Consider the following 17,677-nt stretch of genomic DNA (forward strand, 5'->3'; position numbering starts at 1 on the left):
AATCCACACAAGCAAGAAATGGGCTGATGTTTAGGTGTTTTTCACTTAAGTTAGGGAGACTTTTGAGAAGCATAACAACTATGAATAAGAAGATGGGAAACAACCAGACACAAACAAGCCTCTCAACTCTTTCTGTAATAGAAAAAAAAGAGCTACAGTGGTTTATTACCATCAAAAATGTATACATTTGGGTTTTACCAAGACAAACATTCAGCTCTGTGTGTTTTTTTTCACTCATTATTAAAATAACTTTTCATAAACAAAAATAGTTTTCCAAAAAGAAACACGTGAATATAATCACAGAAAATAAATCACTTATTTAAATGTCAGGCGATCTTCTCAGTCAATGAGAAAAACTGGACATCAACAAAGATAAATGGAAGCAAACTATATCACAGAATAGCATTTATTTAATGTAACTCTGCTTAAGTAAACTGACCACATCTTAATGTCTGGTGCATCTGTCATGCTGAAATATGCGTTATGATTAAACACTGTACCATGGGAGGATTATACTCAAACAGGCAGGCAGGAATGCACAGTTTCGGATCGGTCAGTCTTTAAAAGGGCATCATTTAGAGGACGAAGACTTCCTAAACTTTACTGGAGAGAGCAGAGGTGAAAACTGTGATGGAATAATACCATTTCAAGTAAGAAGGGATTTGATTTTTGACTGCAGCAAAGAACCGAGATCAGATACACGTTCAGTTTGTACCACCTGAAGGAAATATGCATCGATTGCTTAAAAAAATTGAAACCGTACTAAATTAATCTGGTTTGTTTAAAATAAAGGTTGTTAATCTTTTATTTGTTGAAATTATTTTTACAAACCATCATCAATCAAATACTCTTAGTAAATAAAAAGCAGGCATGACCGACTCATTTCTTTCATTCTCCTGAATGAAAGGATTGGATGGTCGACCTGCTCGCCTGCTCTCATTTCATGCGAGTCTTCCACAAACTGCTAGCTTAATAACTGCGGGTACTAACAACGGTCATGTCCGTTGGTTGTGTGCATCGTGATCATTTTAGGGGCGTGGCTGTGGCAGACGCTTAAAGACTTGCTGACCTCCTCCCTAGATTCAGGGACTATTGGAGCGAGTGCTGCTCGCTACATCGGGAAAGAGTTGGAAATACTGGGCTGGGTTTTTTAGTTTTTAAAAACCAACATACATTTCATCAAGATTACCAAACCTTTCTTTAAGCTGTATGCAACCATATATATATATATATATATATATATATATATATATATATATATATATATATATATATATATATATATATATATATATATATATATATATATTCGGAAATGAGCAAGAATATTGAATGCAATCAACTAAAGATGAATGATAGAACTGGTCCTCTATGCACACTCATTCTTTATGTTCCACGCAGAAATGTACATGTATATTTCTGGAACCATAAACCTTATAAACACTTTGGCCTTTGTTTTGTGATCAAATCTCAGACGAGGCTCATATGAACGCTCCAGTAATCAGCTACACAAGTTCAGTCCGGCAGAATTCATCAGTCCATAGTTAGTATCCTCCTCCATCATACAATGACAGTCTGAATCTCCACCTCCTCTGGGGAGGTGATGACATATTCCTCTTGCTGCACCATCTGTATTTCCTCCTCCACCGCTTCCTCCGTAGAAACCATAGTAACTGTTCCCTCCGCCGTCTCCACGGTGCCCGCCGTGGCCAGTAGCGTGCCGTCACTGATGGCGGAGGCCAACGTCATGGCCACCTGCTCAGTCAGGCTCTCGGGGGTAGCAATGGTGATCGTGTCACCGCAGTCGGAGATGGACGCGCTCTCCTCGTCCATCGCCATGTTGCGCACGATGATCTGGTGGCTGCCCGTGCCGCCGGCGCCATGTGACTGGCTGACAATTTGCTGCACCACTTTCATGATTTGGTTTCCCATCTGGTAGGGTTTGATATTTAAAAAATGGGAGGATGAGGGTTATAAAATAATGGAAACACCATTAACACCGCGTATAATTGATTCTGATGTTAATTCTTCAAAGCTGCTGCTATGGACTACTTTTTCTAGCAGAAGATATGTAATTATTGTTCAATAAATACAATACTTTATAAATCAACAATTTACATAAAATGTGTAATTTCTTCTGGAAGTAGCCATGTACTAAGCCAGATATTGTTCAGTAAGAGAATTACACCTTTCTGGGTTCATTTCTCAATCATGATCGGCTCGCACTCAGTTATCAGATCTTTTGGTGCAGCACTGACAAATATGTGTTTATCAACCCAATTAAAAACAGTGCTTCTGCTCATGATTGTTCATATGTGTGTGTGTGTTTTTGTACTGACCTCGTTTTGGCTGTCTTGAATAAGTGTAACCTCTTCCTCCTGCACCTCCTCATCTGTTTGAGTCTAGATGTGGATATAAGAAAAGCAGAGCAAATAACATGAATGACAGAAGCTGGCTGAATCTCGCCATAAGAACCAAAAAATAAATAATCAAGACATTTAGCTGTACAGTATACATTTAGCTATACAAGTTTGACTTGCTGTGCTTAAGACTTGTTATGCACATCACCTACATAGATCACACATCATTAAATCCTTCCAGTTTACACTCAAGAGTAAATTACATTTTGACAGCATATAGTTATTGAATCATAGATAGGGAAGTTGAGCCTCTCTGACAATCAATAAACCTTCAACCCCATTGATTGCTGCAGCCAATCAATCAGACAACTCATCTAGACCTATCTTTAGAGTCAAAGTAGTTTTCTTACTTTAAAAGATTTCAAGTGATAACCATTCATTTCATTATTTTTTATTGTGGACTTAAATGAACAAGAATTGCCTGCAAATTGAGTTGCTGCTCTCGACAGTTTTACAGCAACTGCTAGATGCAACACGTTTAAATGTCTTCAATAAGAAAAGGCACGTTATTTTGTGCGTCTTTAAATTGTGTTTTAATGACACGACTAAGATTAAGAGCATAATAAAGAAGCATTCATTCCAGATAGTCTTCCAAAAATGTCCTCACAGCTTCAAGTTTTGCTCTCTAATGGTCCAGAAATGTAATCTTCAAAGTCAGAGCTCTCTGCACTTGGCAAAGTAAAGTGTTGATCGATTGGTTTTAAAATCAGAAAACATACACAATGTACACAACGATGTATCGGTGTGTATTCTGCTATTGATTTTAAATAAAAAAAGAACACTTGCCGTGACAGCATTGATTGGAACAAACGTGCAATAAACGGACCTGCACTTTGAAGCTGTGATGTCCAGAGAGAAGCAGCACTTTCTCTCAACCCCGCTTCCCAGTGTCTCACCTTAATGATGTACTCCTGTGTGTCTGCCACCATTGAGGAGAACTCCACCAGCACAGCGTGCGGATCCTCTGAGATGATGGCTGCTGTAGCGAGGCTGTCCGCTGACTCCTTCTCCTCTGTTAACAGATCCGGCTGCTCACTGGAATCATCCTTCTGGCAGCCTCCTGGTGCAAATCACAAGTTGCGTTATTATGTTCATCGCTGCTGCAAAAACTAGTTTTCTTTATGTTTGGTCGTCTGTCATAACACAGACCTTTCGCACGCATATGCCGATTGAGCGTCCCGTGCTCAGCAAAGCCTCGCCCACACTTTGGGCATTTGAAAGGCTTCTCTCCGGTGTGATGGCGGATATGTCGCACCAGAGAACCTTTTTCCCTGAAGCCTCGCAAGCAGAACTTGCACACATAAGGTTTATCATCGCCGTGGGTCCGCTGATGGACCTGCAAGGCATTCTGAGCAGGACAAAGAGATATGTTAGTGAAAGTACTGCCTTGTATGTCTCTGAATGATAACTTGGTGGGGACAAAATCACCTTGGTCTTATATCCCTTGTTGCATCTGGCACAGCGGTAAGGTCTCTCATCAGAGTGCGCCCTCATGTGCTCTCGTACGTGCCCGATGGTTTTGTACAGCTTGCCACACTCGCCACACTTGTACCTCCTCTCACTGACATGGACTTCCATGTGTTTCTTCAGCAGGTAACCAGTCAGAAACTCCTTATGGCATAGTGTACACTTAAAGGGCTTGTAACCTGTATGAAGAGCAAATATACACAGAGAAGAATTACATATTTATCCATGGACCAACAAAAGGTCTATACGTTCCAACATGATTTTTTTCAGAATTTGGCCAGTGTCTAAATGACTGCAAAATACAAATTATTTTTAGAGGGGAGCAAACATAGCAAACAGCTATGGACTTACCCAAGTGGCCCTTGACATGAAAGCGAAAGTAATTCAATCCCTTAAAGGAGCGATTACAGTGTGGACATGTGTACAATTTAAAGGATGTTTGATCAACCTCATCACCCGCCTCCTGAAAAAGAAACACACGCAGACAATAAGGCATCAAGTTCCAATGTTTAAAAGCAATGCAGTAAATGTACTGGTCAATACCAATTACTGTATTCTTACCTCAGTCTCCATCTCCACAAACTCTTCTTTCACCTGGATCTCAGCGACACTCTCATCAACATCAGGACAGTCAGAAACCTCTTTTTCCATTTCCTCAGTTTCCTGTGAGGTCTCCTCGACCACGGCTTCCTCTGTCCCCAGTGCAATGCCAGAGTTGATGATGGCCTGGCAGATGAGGTTGTCGCCCGCTGCTGCAGCAGCAGCCAGGGCTTCTGCCTGAGACTGCTCTACCACCACCTGGTCAGATTCAGGGCAACAGGAAAACAGAAACGGTTGTATTAGCGTTACAAGCAAAACCGTCTCATATGGAAACCCTCAGCTCCCCTTTATCATTGCAAATGTACCAACAACACCTGCATATTATGATTAGTAATAGCCCAGAAATGTACATCCGTTCTGTATGTACCTGTTGCTCCTGTGTTGTTCCATTCACCTCCATCGTGAAGTGAACTTGATGGAGAATCTCTTGGGAACCAGCTTCTACCACACTGACGACAGCAGTCTGAGCTTCAATCATCTCCTGCTCCTGCTCTTGATCTTGCTCCTGCTCCTGCTCCTCTGTCTGTTGTTCCACAACCACGACCTCATGCTGCTGAGCAGCCATTGCAACGCGATCATCTACGACTCCTGCACAATTCACACAGATCTGTCAGTGACTGCACAGGGCAGACTGTCAGACCCTGCTGCAGTGGAATGAGAGGTTTTCTAAAAAGGGACTCTTGTGATGGAAACACTGCTGCTTTTTTGTCCACCAAGTAGCGCGCCAACAACTACATTGTCAACTTTTAAAATTCTCACGAACAACATTTGCATTGATATAATGAATTGTGCAACAACATAAAGCTGCCCTATTCAGCACAGACACATGTAGCACAATATAACAACTGCAGTATGAATCTGACCTTTTTGAACTCCATCTTTGCTGACCAAGATCTCCTTGTATTGAACAAAGCGGATCTTCTCTGTGCATGGTGTGAGGGCCTTGAGGTGTCTGGTGAGGGCACCTGACTCTCTGAAGGACTGGCCACATAGGGTACAGCGATATGGCCGCTCATCTGCAAGAGAACAGGAAGAAAATTGTGTTATCGTTAGGTAAAATGTGTATTAGAGAACGTCAATTCAGGATTTTAAAAAACAATCTAGTTCACTGTCTGTACCAGTGTGGCGACGGTTGTGACGAATCAGGGAACCTTTTGTGCGAAAGGAGGTCCCACATAGATCACATGCAAAGTTCTTTTGGTCACTGTGAGTTTTCATGTGAGTCCTCAAGATGTTGGTCTGTTTGGTTGAAAATACAACATATTACAAAGACAACACTGGCAACAAAGATTGGAATAAATATCCTGCCTTGTATCATTCATGAAAAAGATTTCTAGCAATTAGGGAAACGCATCTTAGTTACTTATGTGTGAAAATATAACCAACATTTCCTGATAGAAGACACACACTATTGTATTACTCACTGTTTTAAATGTCTTGTTACAAAGTTGACAAATGTAGCGTCCCTCCTGGGTGACTTTGTAAACTTGTTGCTTGTCACTGTCTGCATTGTCAGATAAGGATCCTTCAGTCCCATCTGAGTGCTCAGGGACTTTAGGTGAAACTACTTTCTTTCTGCGACCTCGACCCAACGTGTCTGTGGGAAAAAAACGATAAAATAACAAATCAGTAATTGACAGGATGAAACAACAAGAGACAAAACATGTTTAAGCAATTATTTTTTGTAATTAAAAAATATAAAAATTAGCATTTGCTAATCTCAACTTCTCAAATGTGTGAATGTTTTCCTTTGTCTTACATGGTAGTAAACTAACCGTCACTGGGTTTGGGCCAATAGTGGGGTTAAAACTAACAATTGGAATAACTTGCCTGTGTGAAACGATAATAGACATTTTTCAACAACAACTAAAGATCAAGATGTTGCTAATAAAAAACAATAAGCAAATTATTAGATACCAATATTAAGTCGCAGTCTTAATGTTGACCCACCACGTGGTGCCTTCAATGGTTCATCAGAAGATGCACATTCAGCTGTTTTCACCTCTGACGAAGAACTTTCATCGGCTGCAGTAACCTGTCAAAATGTAGAGAAACATGTGTTCTCCATATTCCCATTGTGATTATACTCTTTTACTGAATAAAACCAGCTCATACCTCTGGATTGGCATCCTGGCTGCCCGCCTCCACGCGTCTGCAGTTGTGCTGCAGCTTGTGCTGGATGAAAGCCTCCAGCGTGGAGAACTCGGACTGACAGCGTCCACACTTGTGCACATCTTCATCTAAACAGCATAGAGACATAACGTTAAACATTAGAAAATGGGACAACGGCATGAACTATGTGTGCTGCCAGCTAGCACCTAGTTAGCTTATTAAACCTGTAACGTAATGCTGCCTGAATACTGCTGACTGACTGCATTTCTAGTCGGCGTAACTCGCCAATGTTGCTACTAAGGGCAGCTAGCTGCTAGCAACATTCCCCGATGAAGGAAGTCAGCTAGGCCCAAACACAACATTTAATACATATTTCAGTCTCGTTTCAGCTCGGAAGGGGGTTACCTTCATCTCCCAGTGTTGTCTGAATGGTGATCGTCTCGCTGCCGTTCGTCGTTTGCTCCGTCTCTGTTTCTGCCGTATGATTATTTTCTACATTCATGTCGTTCAAATTCTCCGTCTCTGTCGCAACGCTGCGAGGAGGGAAAACATGGCGGATTTACGACCTCGTAGTCATAACAACAAAAGGGCGCGTGCGCGCGTGTCTTTCTTAGACGAAGAGACAACAAGAAAACAATATTTGACCTCATTTTTCTCACAACACTTAAATTAATTACTTTTTTTCATATGTGCAAAATGTGATGTAAAATATATATTGTACATATACATCATATATATGGAATTTATTTAGTTATTTACATATGTAATACATAATTGATGATTGAGAACAATCACATTACATTTTGCTCTTACTGTTAAAATATTATTTTAAAATTATCTGCAGCTGAATTCAGCAGCTGTGATATGGATCAGGACACAGTAATATGGATATGCTTTATTAAACTTGGGGAACATCCAAAACCAGGAGCTTTCACTTAGAATACCTTCATTACTAAAGCTATCTTATATTTTATTTATTGCAATGTATATATCGAGTATTTTCCATATTTCATATTTGTATGTTTACCCTGTAACTTGCTTGCTGCTGCCACAAACAAATTCCCAATGTGGATGAATAAATCATCTATCTATCTATCTATCTATCTATCTATCTATCTATCTATCTATCTATCTATCTATCTATCTATCTATCTATCTATCTATCTATCTATCTATCTATCTCACCTATGATAATGATTTATGAAACTGGCATTTCTGTGAGTCAAGAGTCTTCCGTTTAATATAACTGTGAGCTCCACTGTAGTCTGCACAAAACAAGTAAAGGCCAGTACAGTGACACCTTTTCATTTACTGAATAGTTCAACAATCTTTTTGATGTTGACATAATTTGTCTTCCAGGGATATTTACAGAGAAATCTAATTGATGCCATTTAAAATAGACATGATTTAACTGAAACCGATACAACGTTTTAAAGAGGGACACAGTATACGCATAACATGAAAAGTTAGTCCCATTGGCAAGAACAATTATTAGGTGAAGGGATGTCTTAGGACATGCCTGACAGTCCCTGAATAATTAGATCCATACTGTAGAATATGGCAGGCAAACACAACAACATCTGGTTAACAATGCGATGTTTGTCCGTCAGCTGGAGTTGAATCAAGGGTCTCGTTTACGACACAATAGTAAACAACAAACACTTTACGGCAGTAAATATGGCTTCCCACTTCAGCGGTGTGCTGCAGTTGACGGACCTTGACGATTTTATCACCCCCTCTCAGGTAGTAAAATACATCACATCGGTTCAATTAAAAAAGACCAGTGAACGAAAATGATCATGTTAAATAATGAATGTAACTGATACTGAACTCAAACCCCGTCAACGTTTAAAACATCAATGCTAACACTGTTAGCTAGCAGCTAATGTTAGCGATGATGTAACGAACTGCGGTGAAACGGCAATCTGGGGTAAATAACCAGCTCCGTCACTGCAACACGAGCCACTGGATGTATTGTCAGATATCTAAAGAGGTGATATATGCTGAAAACATTACTTATTACTTCACCTGTCACGAATATTTCAGTCATCTCTTCTCTCACTCATCAGGTCTGTGGTTTTAGTGGAGAAAATAGCTTCAATGAATCGGTCTGGTTGTCCCATAATACAAAAGACAGTAAATAGAATAAAATACTTGAAGTACAATGAAAATACATATACCTGTCAATGCCTTATAACTAGATAGCTATTGTCTTGTGTCTTCTGTCCAGTGTTTCTTTACTTACTTACAGTTCAGTCAGGTGCCTCTGGACGTTGTTATAACTTTAATTAGAAGGAACTTCACTCAAGTATCTTGCAGTTTGCGTTATATAATGTGCTTTCTGTTTTGCAGGAATGTGTCAAACCTGTTAAAGTAGAGAAGAAACAAGGCAAATCTGTGGCCAGAATTCAAATAGAAGACGATGGCAGCTATGTCCAAGTCAATCAGGTGGGTGTTGCAGCGTAATTAAAACCTGTGCGAAGTAAAATTGCACCACTGTTTGCCTTGAATAATTAGCTCTCTGTTTGCAGGATGGTGGGAAGCAGAAGCTGGAGAAAGCAAAGATCACACTGGATGACTGTCTAGCCTGCAGTGGCTGTATCACCTCAGCGGAAAGCGTCCTCATCACTCAGCAGAGCCATGAGGAGCTCCTTAAAGTGCTGCGCAACAATAAGGTAGACTTATGTGTTTGAAGGCTTGTGTAGTATTTGTCTGTTTATGATCACTTTTGCAGCTTTTGGAGTGTGTTGGTAATAATGTTGGATGTTGCTGTATTTGCCATCCACAGTCCAATGCGACAGAGCAGAAGGTGGTGGTGGTGTCGGTATCGCCGCAGTCCAGAGCCTCCCTCGCAGAGCGCTTTGACCTCAGCAGTAGCGGAGCAGGCAGGAGACTTACGTCTTTCTTCAAAAGCCTTGGTGAGTGCAAATGCTACTTATTTCTTCTGAGAGGTTGATTCAAGCAGACACAGCCACTTCTGAAGATCACTATCATTGTTGCAGGAGTTCATCATGTGTTCGACACCAGCTTCAGTCGCACCTTCAGCCTGCTGGAGAGCCAGAGGGAGTTTGTTAAGCGTTTCCAGAGGAAGGAGCAGGACAGCAAGTGTCTGCCCATGCTGACATCAGCCTGTCCAGGTATTCCTCAAAAACCTGGTTTTCTCGCCTCATTTCTTGTTAGCTCTCGACTGCAGCTTTCAGTGCCTTTCTTTAATTGAAGACATATTTTGATTCCCACAATGCAAAAATGTATGCATTAATATAATTTATAGGTCAAATAAAAGGTTATTAATTTGGATGTAGCTGACCTGATATGCGTGACAAAAGGAAAAATGCAGTGCCAGTTACTTCAGTGTAATAATGATTCCATTTCAGTGTTTGCGCAAAGATATCTCCCACTGTGTGTGTCTGTGATTTGCTCAGGTTGGATTTGCTATGCAGAGAAGACCCACGGGGAGTTAATCCTTCCTTACATTAGTACCACTCGCTCCCCCCAGCAGATGATGGGTTCCCTAGTCAAAGGCTATTTTGCTGAACAACAGGTACTGGGACACCTGTTAATCAGACATCAGACATTGTTAATCAGACATTAAAATGTATACATATTAATTTATTGAGTTGTGTGTGTCGTTAGGGGCTAAGTCCACAGCAGATCTACCATGTAGCAGTAATGCCCTGCTTTGACAAGAAACTTGAGGCCTCGAGGTCGGACTTCTTCCTGAACGAAGCTGAGACTCGAGAAGTGGACTGTGTCATCACATCTGGTACAGTAACAACTCCTATGATGCTCTTTGTCTATATGAATGTGCTGTATCATCTTTTTTAATACTTTTCTCATCCTTTTCTCATGCCTCCCATAGGAGAAGTTCTGAAAATGCTGGAGGAGAAGAATGTATCTCTTAATGATGTGGAACCTGCACCTCTAGATACAATGTGAGTTATGTGACATTTTAGTTATTTTTAGCCGTGGCATGAATTCCCAGAATAATAGATGAACTCACACGCTGCATGTTATTCTTGACCCAGGTTCAGCAGTGTGAGTGCTGATGAGTTCCTGAGCCATTCTGGGAGTGGGTCAGGGGGTTACCTCCATCATGTCTTCACATATGCAGCCAAGCAGCTGTTTGGAGAGGAAGTGGAGGAGCTAAACTACAAGACCCTCCGGTGAGTCTGTCTCAGCTTTTAGAGGCTCGACTGCTTTGTGGTAATTTGGTGGAACAATCAGTATGCAGGTTGAGAGGAAGGGCCGATCATCTGTTTGAAAATGAATTGCTTTAGCTCACTTGTCTTGCACCACATGTGGATAACAATTTCCTCTTTATCCTTTTTCCCCACCTCAACCCCTCCGCCACAGGAATAAAGACTTCCAAGAAGTGACTCTAGAGAAAGATGGAGTTATCTTGTTGTCCTTTGCTTTCGCATATGGCTTTCGTAACATCCAGAACCTGGTGCAAAAACTCAAGAGGGGGAAGTCGCCTTATCACTTTGTGGAGGTCATGGCCTGTCCATCAGGTAAATGGCAAGAGTTTGTATTATTTGGATAACTGATCACAACTTGCATCATGGTCTCACCAGCACAGCTTTACCAACTTAATGTTTGCAACTAAAATGAAAGCAATAAACCCAGCATGTTTCTCCTTGCCTCTCGTTAACATGCAGGCTGTCTAAATGGTGGCGGTCAGGTGAAGCCCTTACCAGGTCGGAACCCCAAGGAGCTCCTCCAGAAGGTCGAGGAGCTCTACAAGGCAGAGCGCCTCCTATCGCCAGAAGATGACATCCGTGTGGCCGAGCTGTACCAGTCCTGGCTCCACAGCGTCGGGGAGGAGAGAGCCAAAGAGCTGCTGCACACAAGCTACCACGCTGTGGAGAAGATGACAAATGGACTCACTATGAAGTGGTGATGAAAGCTTTTGCTACAATCTATGATTTTTTTTTGAGAATTTTTCAGCCAGCACTGACTACGGAACCGTCCACATATATGAGACTATATCTTTCTCTCTTCAGAGAGAAGCAAGGGTTGTGGGCAAAGTTGAACAAAAGATGATTTGAGGAAGCCAATAACCTTTTGAACCACTTTTCTCAGTGTCTAAAAGTGGTGTGCCTGACAAAAAGACAATAGACACAACTATTCTGTTCAACTCAAACCCAATTATTTATATAATCTTCACATTTGCCCTTGTACTGCTGATTGTCCTTTCATTCCATGTTTACTAAACCGTATGTATATTAAAAAATAAAGACTTTATTTAATTATAGCCGCTTGTTTGGGATTTTTTTTTGTCCAATAGAATATCGCGTCCACCAATAAAGAACGTATCCCCTAACACCCAAAATAAACGACAAATGAAGGCAGAAAGCAGTGTTCAGTCCGCTTCCTCCCACACAACAAGACCAATGTGGTGAACAAGGACTTATATCTCTCGCCTACTAAAATTAAGTTATTATATATATAATTGAAGCCATATGAAGTTATTTGTACTTCTCCGGTTTCAACTGGCTCCACAGCTCTTGTTGTTTATAGACAAAGACCTGAAAACACAGCAGTGGTGTCATCCTCCCAATCACAAGCACATGTGACCAGAGGTATGGTAGGGAGGGCAGAGGCTTCTGGAAAACACAATATCAAAAGAACACGTGGCAGAGAGGCCACGAGAAAAAAGGTTGAAATCCTAACTGGGGAGAAAATACTGAGAGTAGTCAATAATCAAAACATGTATTGATCTGACATTTATTTTATTATCAGTTGTATTATCAGTACATTTCTTTACATTTATCATTTTACACTTATTTTATTTAATGTATTTTTTAATTGCATCATTCCACTAGGTCAGTGAAGTGTAAAAGCCAAGGTGATGAATGGAAATCACCATTACCTTCATGGCACCCTCAAACGCATGCGCACCACAGGGCGGGGTACTACAGGAAGAGTTGTAATAGTCAGTCTTACGCTACTTGCTACTACTATCAATATGTACAAGTTGGTAATCGATCAGCGATGCTGTTCAGCATTAAGTTAGCTCATAAAATGCTCTTGGTGGGACATTTCTATTGACAGAACCTGCGTAAAGACTGCTAACGTTACTGGGTCATTGAATTGAACATTTTTCGACAGCAAAACATTTTAGGTAAATAAAAAGGTTAAAACTGGTAATCTCAGCTTGAATGTTTCCGAAGATGTGTGTTTTTTTTTAATTGTTATTTTAGAACTCTTTAATCAGACGGGGAAGTTATCGCGACATCCCTGAAACAACGTGATAAACGCAAGACATTTTAATCGAGCTATGTAACTATGATTTAAGAGCTCTTTATTTATTCATCACTTTATTTTATTGTTTCTTTGTTTACCATTTAAAGGGTTTCGAGTACCGTTTGTATATATCATGCAATATTATTTGTAAGCCTGTACTTATATGGTAATGAGTATTTACAGTACCTAACAGTTAATGCTGACACCCCAATGACACATTTGAAAATAAATCACTGATAATAAAGAACCAACAAGCTCCCAAGCAAACATGAAAATAAGGCTACAAGGATAAATTAAAAAAGAAAACACTGTTCACAGAAAAAGTTTTTTTTTTATCAATTTACAGAAATTCAACATATATTATTACATTTGTTAATCACCTTGTATTGTTCATGTTTTTGAATTCTAACACTATAAAACTCAGATTTACCAATTAATAAATTGATTTATCTTTAAAGCATTCCATCAATGACCATATATCCCTGATGATATATGATGATAAATGATATATGATGATAAATGATCACACCAATATGATCCAAACAAACCAAAGTAAAACCAGCGTATCGCCATATTAAATGTGATTATGGCAATACAAAAAAGATTGGTGCTATGACAGAGTGAGTGTAGAAGATCTATTTCTAGCAGCTTTGAAGATGAAATGCAGATATATGTTGTAGCGGCAGTAGCAGTTGTTGAGAAGCATGAATGTAGTGGACATCACTCCTTGGGCACCCGGAAGACATCTTTTTCTTTCCGGAGACTCCTCATGGTTTCAATGGGGGTTGTCTGCTTCACGTGGTCTTGCACAGATTTCTCTCTGAATTAAACAAAGAAATATTAGTAGAGCTGTAAATGGCTCTAAATAAATTACAAAGAGATATACATGTGTTGTAAATAAATCAAATCTGATTAATAACTAGTATTTAATCATGCTCTACATACTTTACTCTCATAAAGGGGTTGAATGTGAATTCATCTGCCAAAGTGGAAGGAATGGTAGGTTCTCCATTGCTGCATTTCTCCTACAGAGATGATAAAATACGGACGCAAAGTTTGTATTTTCAACTGTATCAGAAGATGATCATCTGATTGATTGGATTTGCCACAACAATCGAGTACCTTTGCCCATGCCAGCTTCTTCTGAATGACTTCATTGTCTGGTTCCACATGACGTGCAAATTTTAGATTGCTGACGGTGTACTCGTGCCCGCAGTAAACACGCTTAAAATACAAACAGAAAATGACATTTTTAATACCCTAACTGGAAAATGTATCACATATACTCTAATTTAAATACTGCAGAATTTAAAATAATCTCTCCATCTACTCTGTCTCCTCTCAATTAGATTACGTCTCAAATCTTCAGTAAATTACTTCAATAACCTTTTACGCTGGGGAGTTCATATATTTACCGTTTCAGGAGGCAGACATCCCAGAATATCTATCAAGGCTTTGTTCATCTGCTCTGCTGTACCCTCGAAGAATTTACCACAGCCAGCCACAAACAGCGTGTCTCCTGCGTGGGAATAAAAACACGCGTCATTAGGACATTTAGAGGTCACACATGACAAAGTGCTGATTTGTTCCAGAGGTTGCAACAACACTTTTTGGTCAAGCATGACATATTTAAGATTTATATGTGATCTAATGTGATCAGACGTACCTGTGAAAACAGCTGGTGGCTCTGTGCTTTTTTCCTTTGTCACATAGTAACAAATGTGACCAGTTGTGTGACATGGTGTAAACAGGCATTTGACATTGAGGGTTCCAACCTGGAAAAGCATGCAACCAGTGAGAAAACATCATCGTCATTTATTTGAGGCTTATTATATTTGCATTGTAAAATAGACAGTTTGATGGTCCTACCTTTAAATTGTGGTTGTGAGAAACTTTCTTTGTAATAGCATCAACTCTGTCATCTCCTCCATAGACCCTCAGTCCAGGCATTAGCTTTAACATCTTCTCATTTCCACCAGCATGATCCCTGAGGAAAGTTAACAGTTTTCAGAATGCTCCATGAACACAGTTAAAACAAGAACTCCACTTGAAGCTTACCAGTGGTGATGAGTGGTCAAAACTGTTGTGAGTCTTACGCCATGCTTTCTCACAGCTTCCACAACCTGTTGAAAGCACAAAAAGGTCAAATTAAGTTAGAGAGACATTTATCAAGCAAAACTGTTTTTTGTTTTTTTTAATTAATCAAAAACATTATACAGTATACTGTAAATCAATAGTAGCTGCCAGGGTGTGAATCAAGCATTAGCTGTTGGTTGCTGCAAAGGAAAATATGGTTGGCATTTTTCGTCAACCCATATGAGTAACACGCGAATAAACGTACCAATGCTTGTGCAATATTTTCTGGTTTCAGTTTGGACTTTAAAAACAATCTCTAGATTATCACTAATACAACAAATATTGTTAATACATTTTGTGAAGGCACGTTTGCTACATTCTGCTGTTGTAGTGCAGTAGAAAGTACAATAGTAGAGTAGATGTACAGGGTAGCATAGACTAGAAATGTCCAACTAAAAGCGCCTAAATCTAGATCTAGTATGATGTAATGCACAGACCTTGATTGGCTCCACAGGGTCAACAATAGCTGCTTCCTTGGACTCCACATCGATCAGGAGGTACATGTAATTGTCACTGAGTGCTGGGAGAAGTTCAACCCTCATGTTTGCTTGTTCCACCAGAGAGGATTTCCTCACTACGCTGTGAAGGAGGGCAGCTGCTTGGGCCTGGACTTCCACAGGGACTTCAAGAGAAGATACAAGTCAACATTTGACAGGCCGACATGAAGGGACTCTCTGATAGTCTTAATTTATTTTATTTCTGTAAAATTGTTTTATGACAAGCACTCTTTCCATGAGCATCTGTATGAGCCACTGACACCAGTAAACGCAAGGCATTATACAATACATGTTTTAAACAGCAGCCATTGGCAGGACAAGTATTCCCATTTTTAAGCTAACAGAAAGTAAACAACGTTAGCTACAATGCTAACTTTAAAAATGATTACATTTATAGTTAACTCAGCTGCAGCATCGATCTAACGTGACTGTTCAGAGAGGATGATGCAATAAAGGACAGATATTTGTTCATACGGGCCAGCTGTGTTCATGTGCCATCCTCTTAAAACCCAACAAAATAAAACGCAATCCGTAATTAGTTAACATGTAACTACACAAGCTAATACGCTCAGCTAGATGACTTAATGAAGAATCATAAGGACGTACCAATTTTTAAGGCTGTTGCAGCTCCTAGTAGAGTGCAGGCACTCCCTACGAGTGACTTGAATAGCATAACAACAGCAGATATATCCTTATCACGAACGCGTTTACCCAAAAGTTTAGTTCTGTTGTGTCCGTTCTCGCTTCACCTTTAACGCCTCAGGCTCAACCAATCGAGTCTGGGGGAGTCGATCGGACATAAACAATTATCAATAAATGTAATCGTACCCGCCATTTAACATATAATCCATAAAGATACAATGTGGAGGATCATTATCTGATCATCTTACTATGCTAAATATCTTAAATAGGACAGCTTGGATTTGAGTCTTGAGTTTTCTGTATGTCCTTTCGGGCTTGCCGTAGGTTAATGATCTCGTTTCAGAGACCCGGAGGTGAGGTCGGTCAAAGTTTAGTTAAACTGGTGCTGACAGCTTCGGAGCGGTTGAAACCTTCACTTTTCTCCACAATGACAGCACGAAACATTACTCGATTCTGGGAATGGGGGAGGAAGATAATCTGTGTCGGGAGAAACTATGCGGACCACGCCAAAGAGCTGAAAAATGCGATCCCCACAGAGCCCATTCTGTTCCTGAAGCCGCCCTCTGCCTACGTGAGAGAGGGCTCCTCCATCCTGGTGCCCCGGTACTCCGGCGACCTGCACCATGAAGTGGAGTTAGGGGTGGTCATCGGGAAAGGGGGCACGGCCATAACACAGGCCGCCGCTATGGAGCACGTTGCCGGCTATGCGCTGTGCTTGGACATGACAGCCCGGGACGTCCAGGACGTGTGCAAAGCCAAGGGTCTTCCCTGGACCCAGGCGAAAGCGTTCAACACCTCCTGCCCCATCAGCGAGTTCATCCCTAAAGAGCGCATCCCTGACCCGGGCAATGTGAAGTTGTGGCTGAAGGTGAACGACCAGCTGCGGCAGAACGGCTGCACATCCCAGATGATTTTCTCCATCCCTTATCTCATCAGCTACATCAGCGAGTTCATCACCCTGGAGGAGGGGGATCTCATCCTGACGGGGACCCCGAAAGGAGTCTCCGCCGTGCAGGAGCATGATGAGCTGCAGGCGGGGATCGAGGACGTGGTCACCATGAGCTTCAGGGTGGACAGACAAGACAAGAAGTGAAAACAAAAGACACAAATGAGGCGAAAAAATACTCAGACTCGTGAAGAGATTGTGGTTTTGTTGGAGGGTTGGATCTTAATTATTTGTGAAATATATGTACAAATGCTATGTGGGCCAGCAGGTGGCAGTCTTGAGCCACCAACACCTTATTTCTGACGATGCCTTTTGAACTGTATGAGAAAACTAACAGAACAGAGTTTGGTTACATTGAGTGATCTCATGAGGAAACTTTTTGTCTGTTTGTCTGTTATCTACTTAAACCAGGGATGTGAAAATAATTCCAATCTTTGTTTCCAATAATCAGTGAACAAGTATTCAGAACTTTTATTCAAATAAAAGATACAATAATATGTTTTAAAGAATGACAGAATGACTACTGTCAGTGTTTTGTACATTTAACATTATTTGATTATAATCAGAACCATTTATTGCCTTGTATGCTTTCACATAGAAGGAAATTGTCC

General features: G+C 40.6%; 4 protein-coding genes across 6 annotated transcripts; 2 read left to right on the forward strand and 2 right to left on the reverse strand.

The window, feature by feature from the left end:
- Positions 1–1,323: 1,323 nt before the first annotated feature.
- Positions 1,324–7,126, reverse strand: e4f1 (E4F transcription factor 1). 2 transcript variants are annotated; one of them, XM_068578823.1, is made up of 14 exons: positions 7,005–7,126; positions 6,603–6,727; positions 6,438–6,522; positions 5,912–6,084; positions 5,606–5,726; positions 5,351–5,503; positions 4,855–5,075; positions 4,449–4,685; positions 4,239–4,350; positions 3,849–4,066; positions 3,570–3,768; positions 3,317–3,477; positions 2,340–2,402; positions 1,324–1,932 (listed from the first exon to the last, which is right to left on the reverse strand). In XM_068578823.1, exons 1-14 carry the CDS (start codon positions 7,099–7,101, stop codon positions 1,561–1,563), a joined length of 2,337 nt encoding a protein of 778 aa, XP_068434924.1. In that variant the 5' UTR covers positions 7,102–7,126; the 3' UTR covers positions 1,324–1,560. The 2 variants fall into 2 exon arrangements, with proteins under 2 accessions (XP_068434924.1, XP_068434923.1); XM_068578822.1 differs by having other exon boundaries at positions 3,317–3,480.
- A 1,145-nt stretch (positions 7,127–8,271) lies between these two features.
- On the forward strand, positions 8,272–11,813 carry narfl (nuclear prelamin A recognition factor-like). Its single transcript, XM_068579044.1, has 11 exons — positions 8,272–8,342; positions 8,952–9,047; positions 9,131–9,274; positions 9,388–9,517; positions 9,602–9,736; positions 10,022–10,140; positions 10,233–10,362; positions 10,459–10,531; positions 10,625–10,762; positions 10,953–11,110; positions 11,258–11,813. The coding sequence occupies exons 1-11, from the start codon at positions 8,277–8,279 to the stop codon at positions 11,497–11,499; spliced, it is 1,431 nt and encodes a 476-aa protein (XP_068435145.1). The 5' UTR covers positions 8,272–8,276; the 3' UTR covers positions 11,500–11,813.
- Positions 11,814–12,390: 577 nt separating this feature from the next.
- Positions 12,391–16,406, reverse strand: hagh (hydroxyacylglutathione hydrolase). 2 transcript variants are annotated; one of them, XM_068579434.1, is made up of 9 exons: positions 16,085–16,402; positions 15,419–15,603; positions 14,904–14,968; positions 14,715–14,832; positions 14,512–14,620; positions 14,261–14,364; positions 13,968–14,069; positions 13,791–13,870; positions 12,392–13,665 (listed from the first exon to the last, which is right to left on the reverse strand). In XM_068579434.1, the coding sequence occupies exons 1-9, from the start codon at positions 16,149–16,151 to the stop codon at positions 13,566–13,568; spliced, it is 930 nt and encodes a 309-aa protein (XP_068435535.1). In that variant the 5' UTR covers positions 16,152–16,402; the 3' UTR covers positions 12,392–13,565. The 2 variants fall into 2 exon arrangements, with proteins under 2 accessions (XP_068435534.1, XP_068435535.1); XM_068579433.1 differs by having other exon boundaries at positions 12,391–13,665; positions 14,261–14,620; positions 16,085–16,406.
- A 64-nt stretch (positions 16,407–16,470) lies between these two features.
- fahd1 (fumarylacetoacetate hydrolase domain containing 1) lies at positions 16,471–17,677 on the forward strand. Its single transcript, XM_068579435.1, has one exon. It carries the CDS (start codon positions 16,548–16,550, stop codon positions 17,211–17,213), a length of 666 nt encoding a protein of 221 aa, XP_068435536.1. The 5' UTR covers positions 16,471–16,547; the 3' UTR covers positions 17,214–17,677.

This window comes from Clinocottus analis, unplaced genomic scaffold (assembly GCF_023055335.1).
Source record: "Clinocottus analis isolate CAN_PGR_092001 unplaced genomic scaffold, fCliAna1.0.p SCAF_16, whole genome shotgun sequence".
NCBI lineage: Eukaryota > Metazoa > Chordata > Actinopteri > Perciformes > Cottidae > Clinocottus > Clinocottus analis.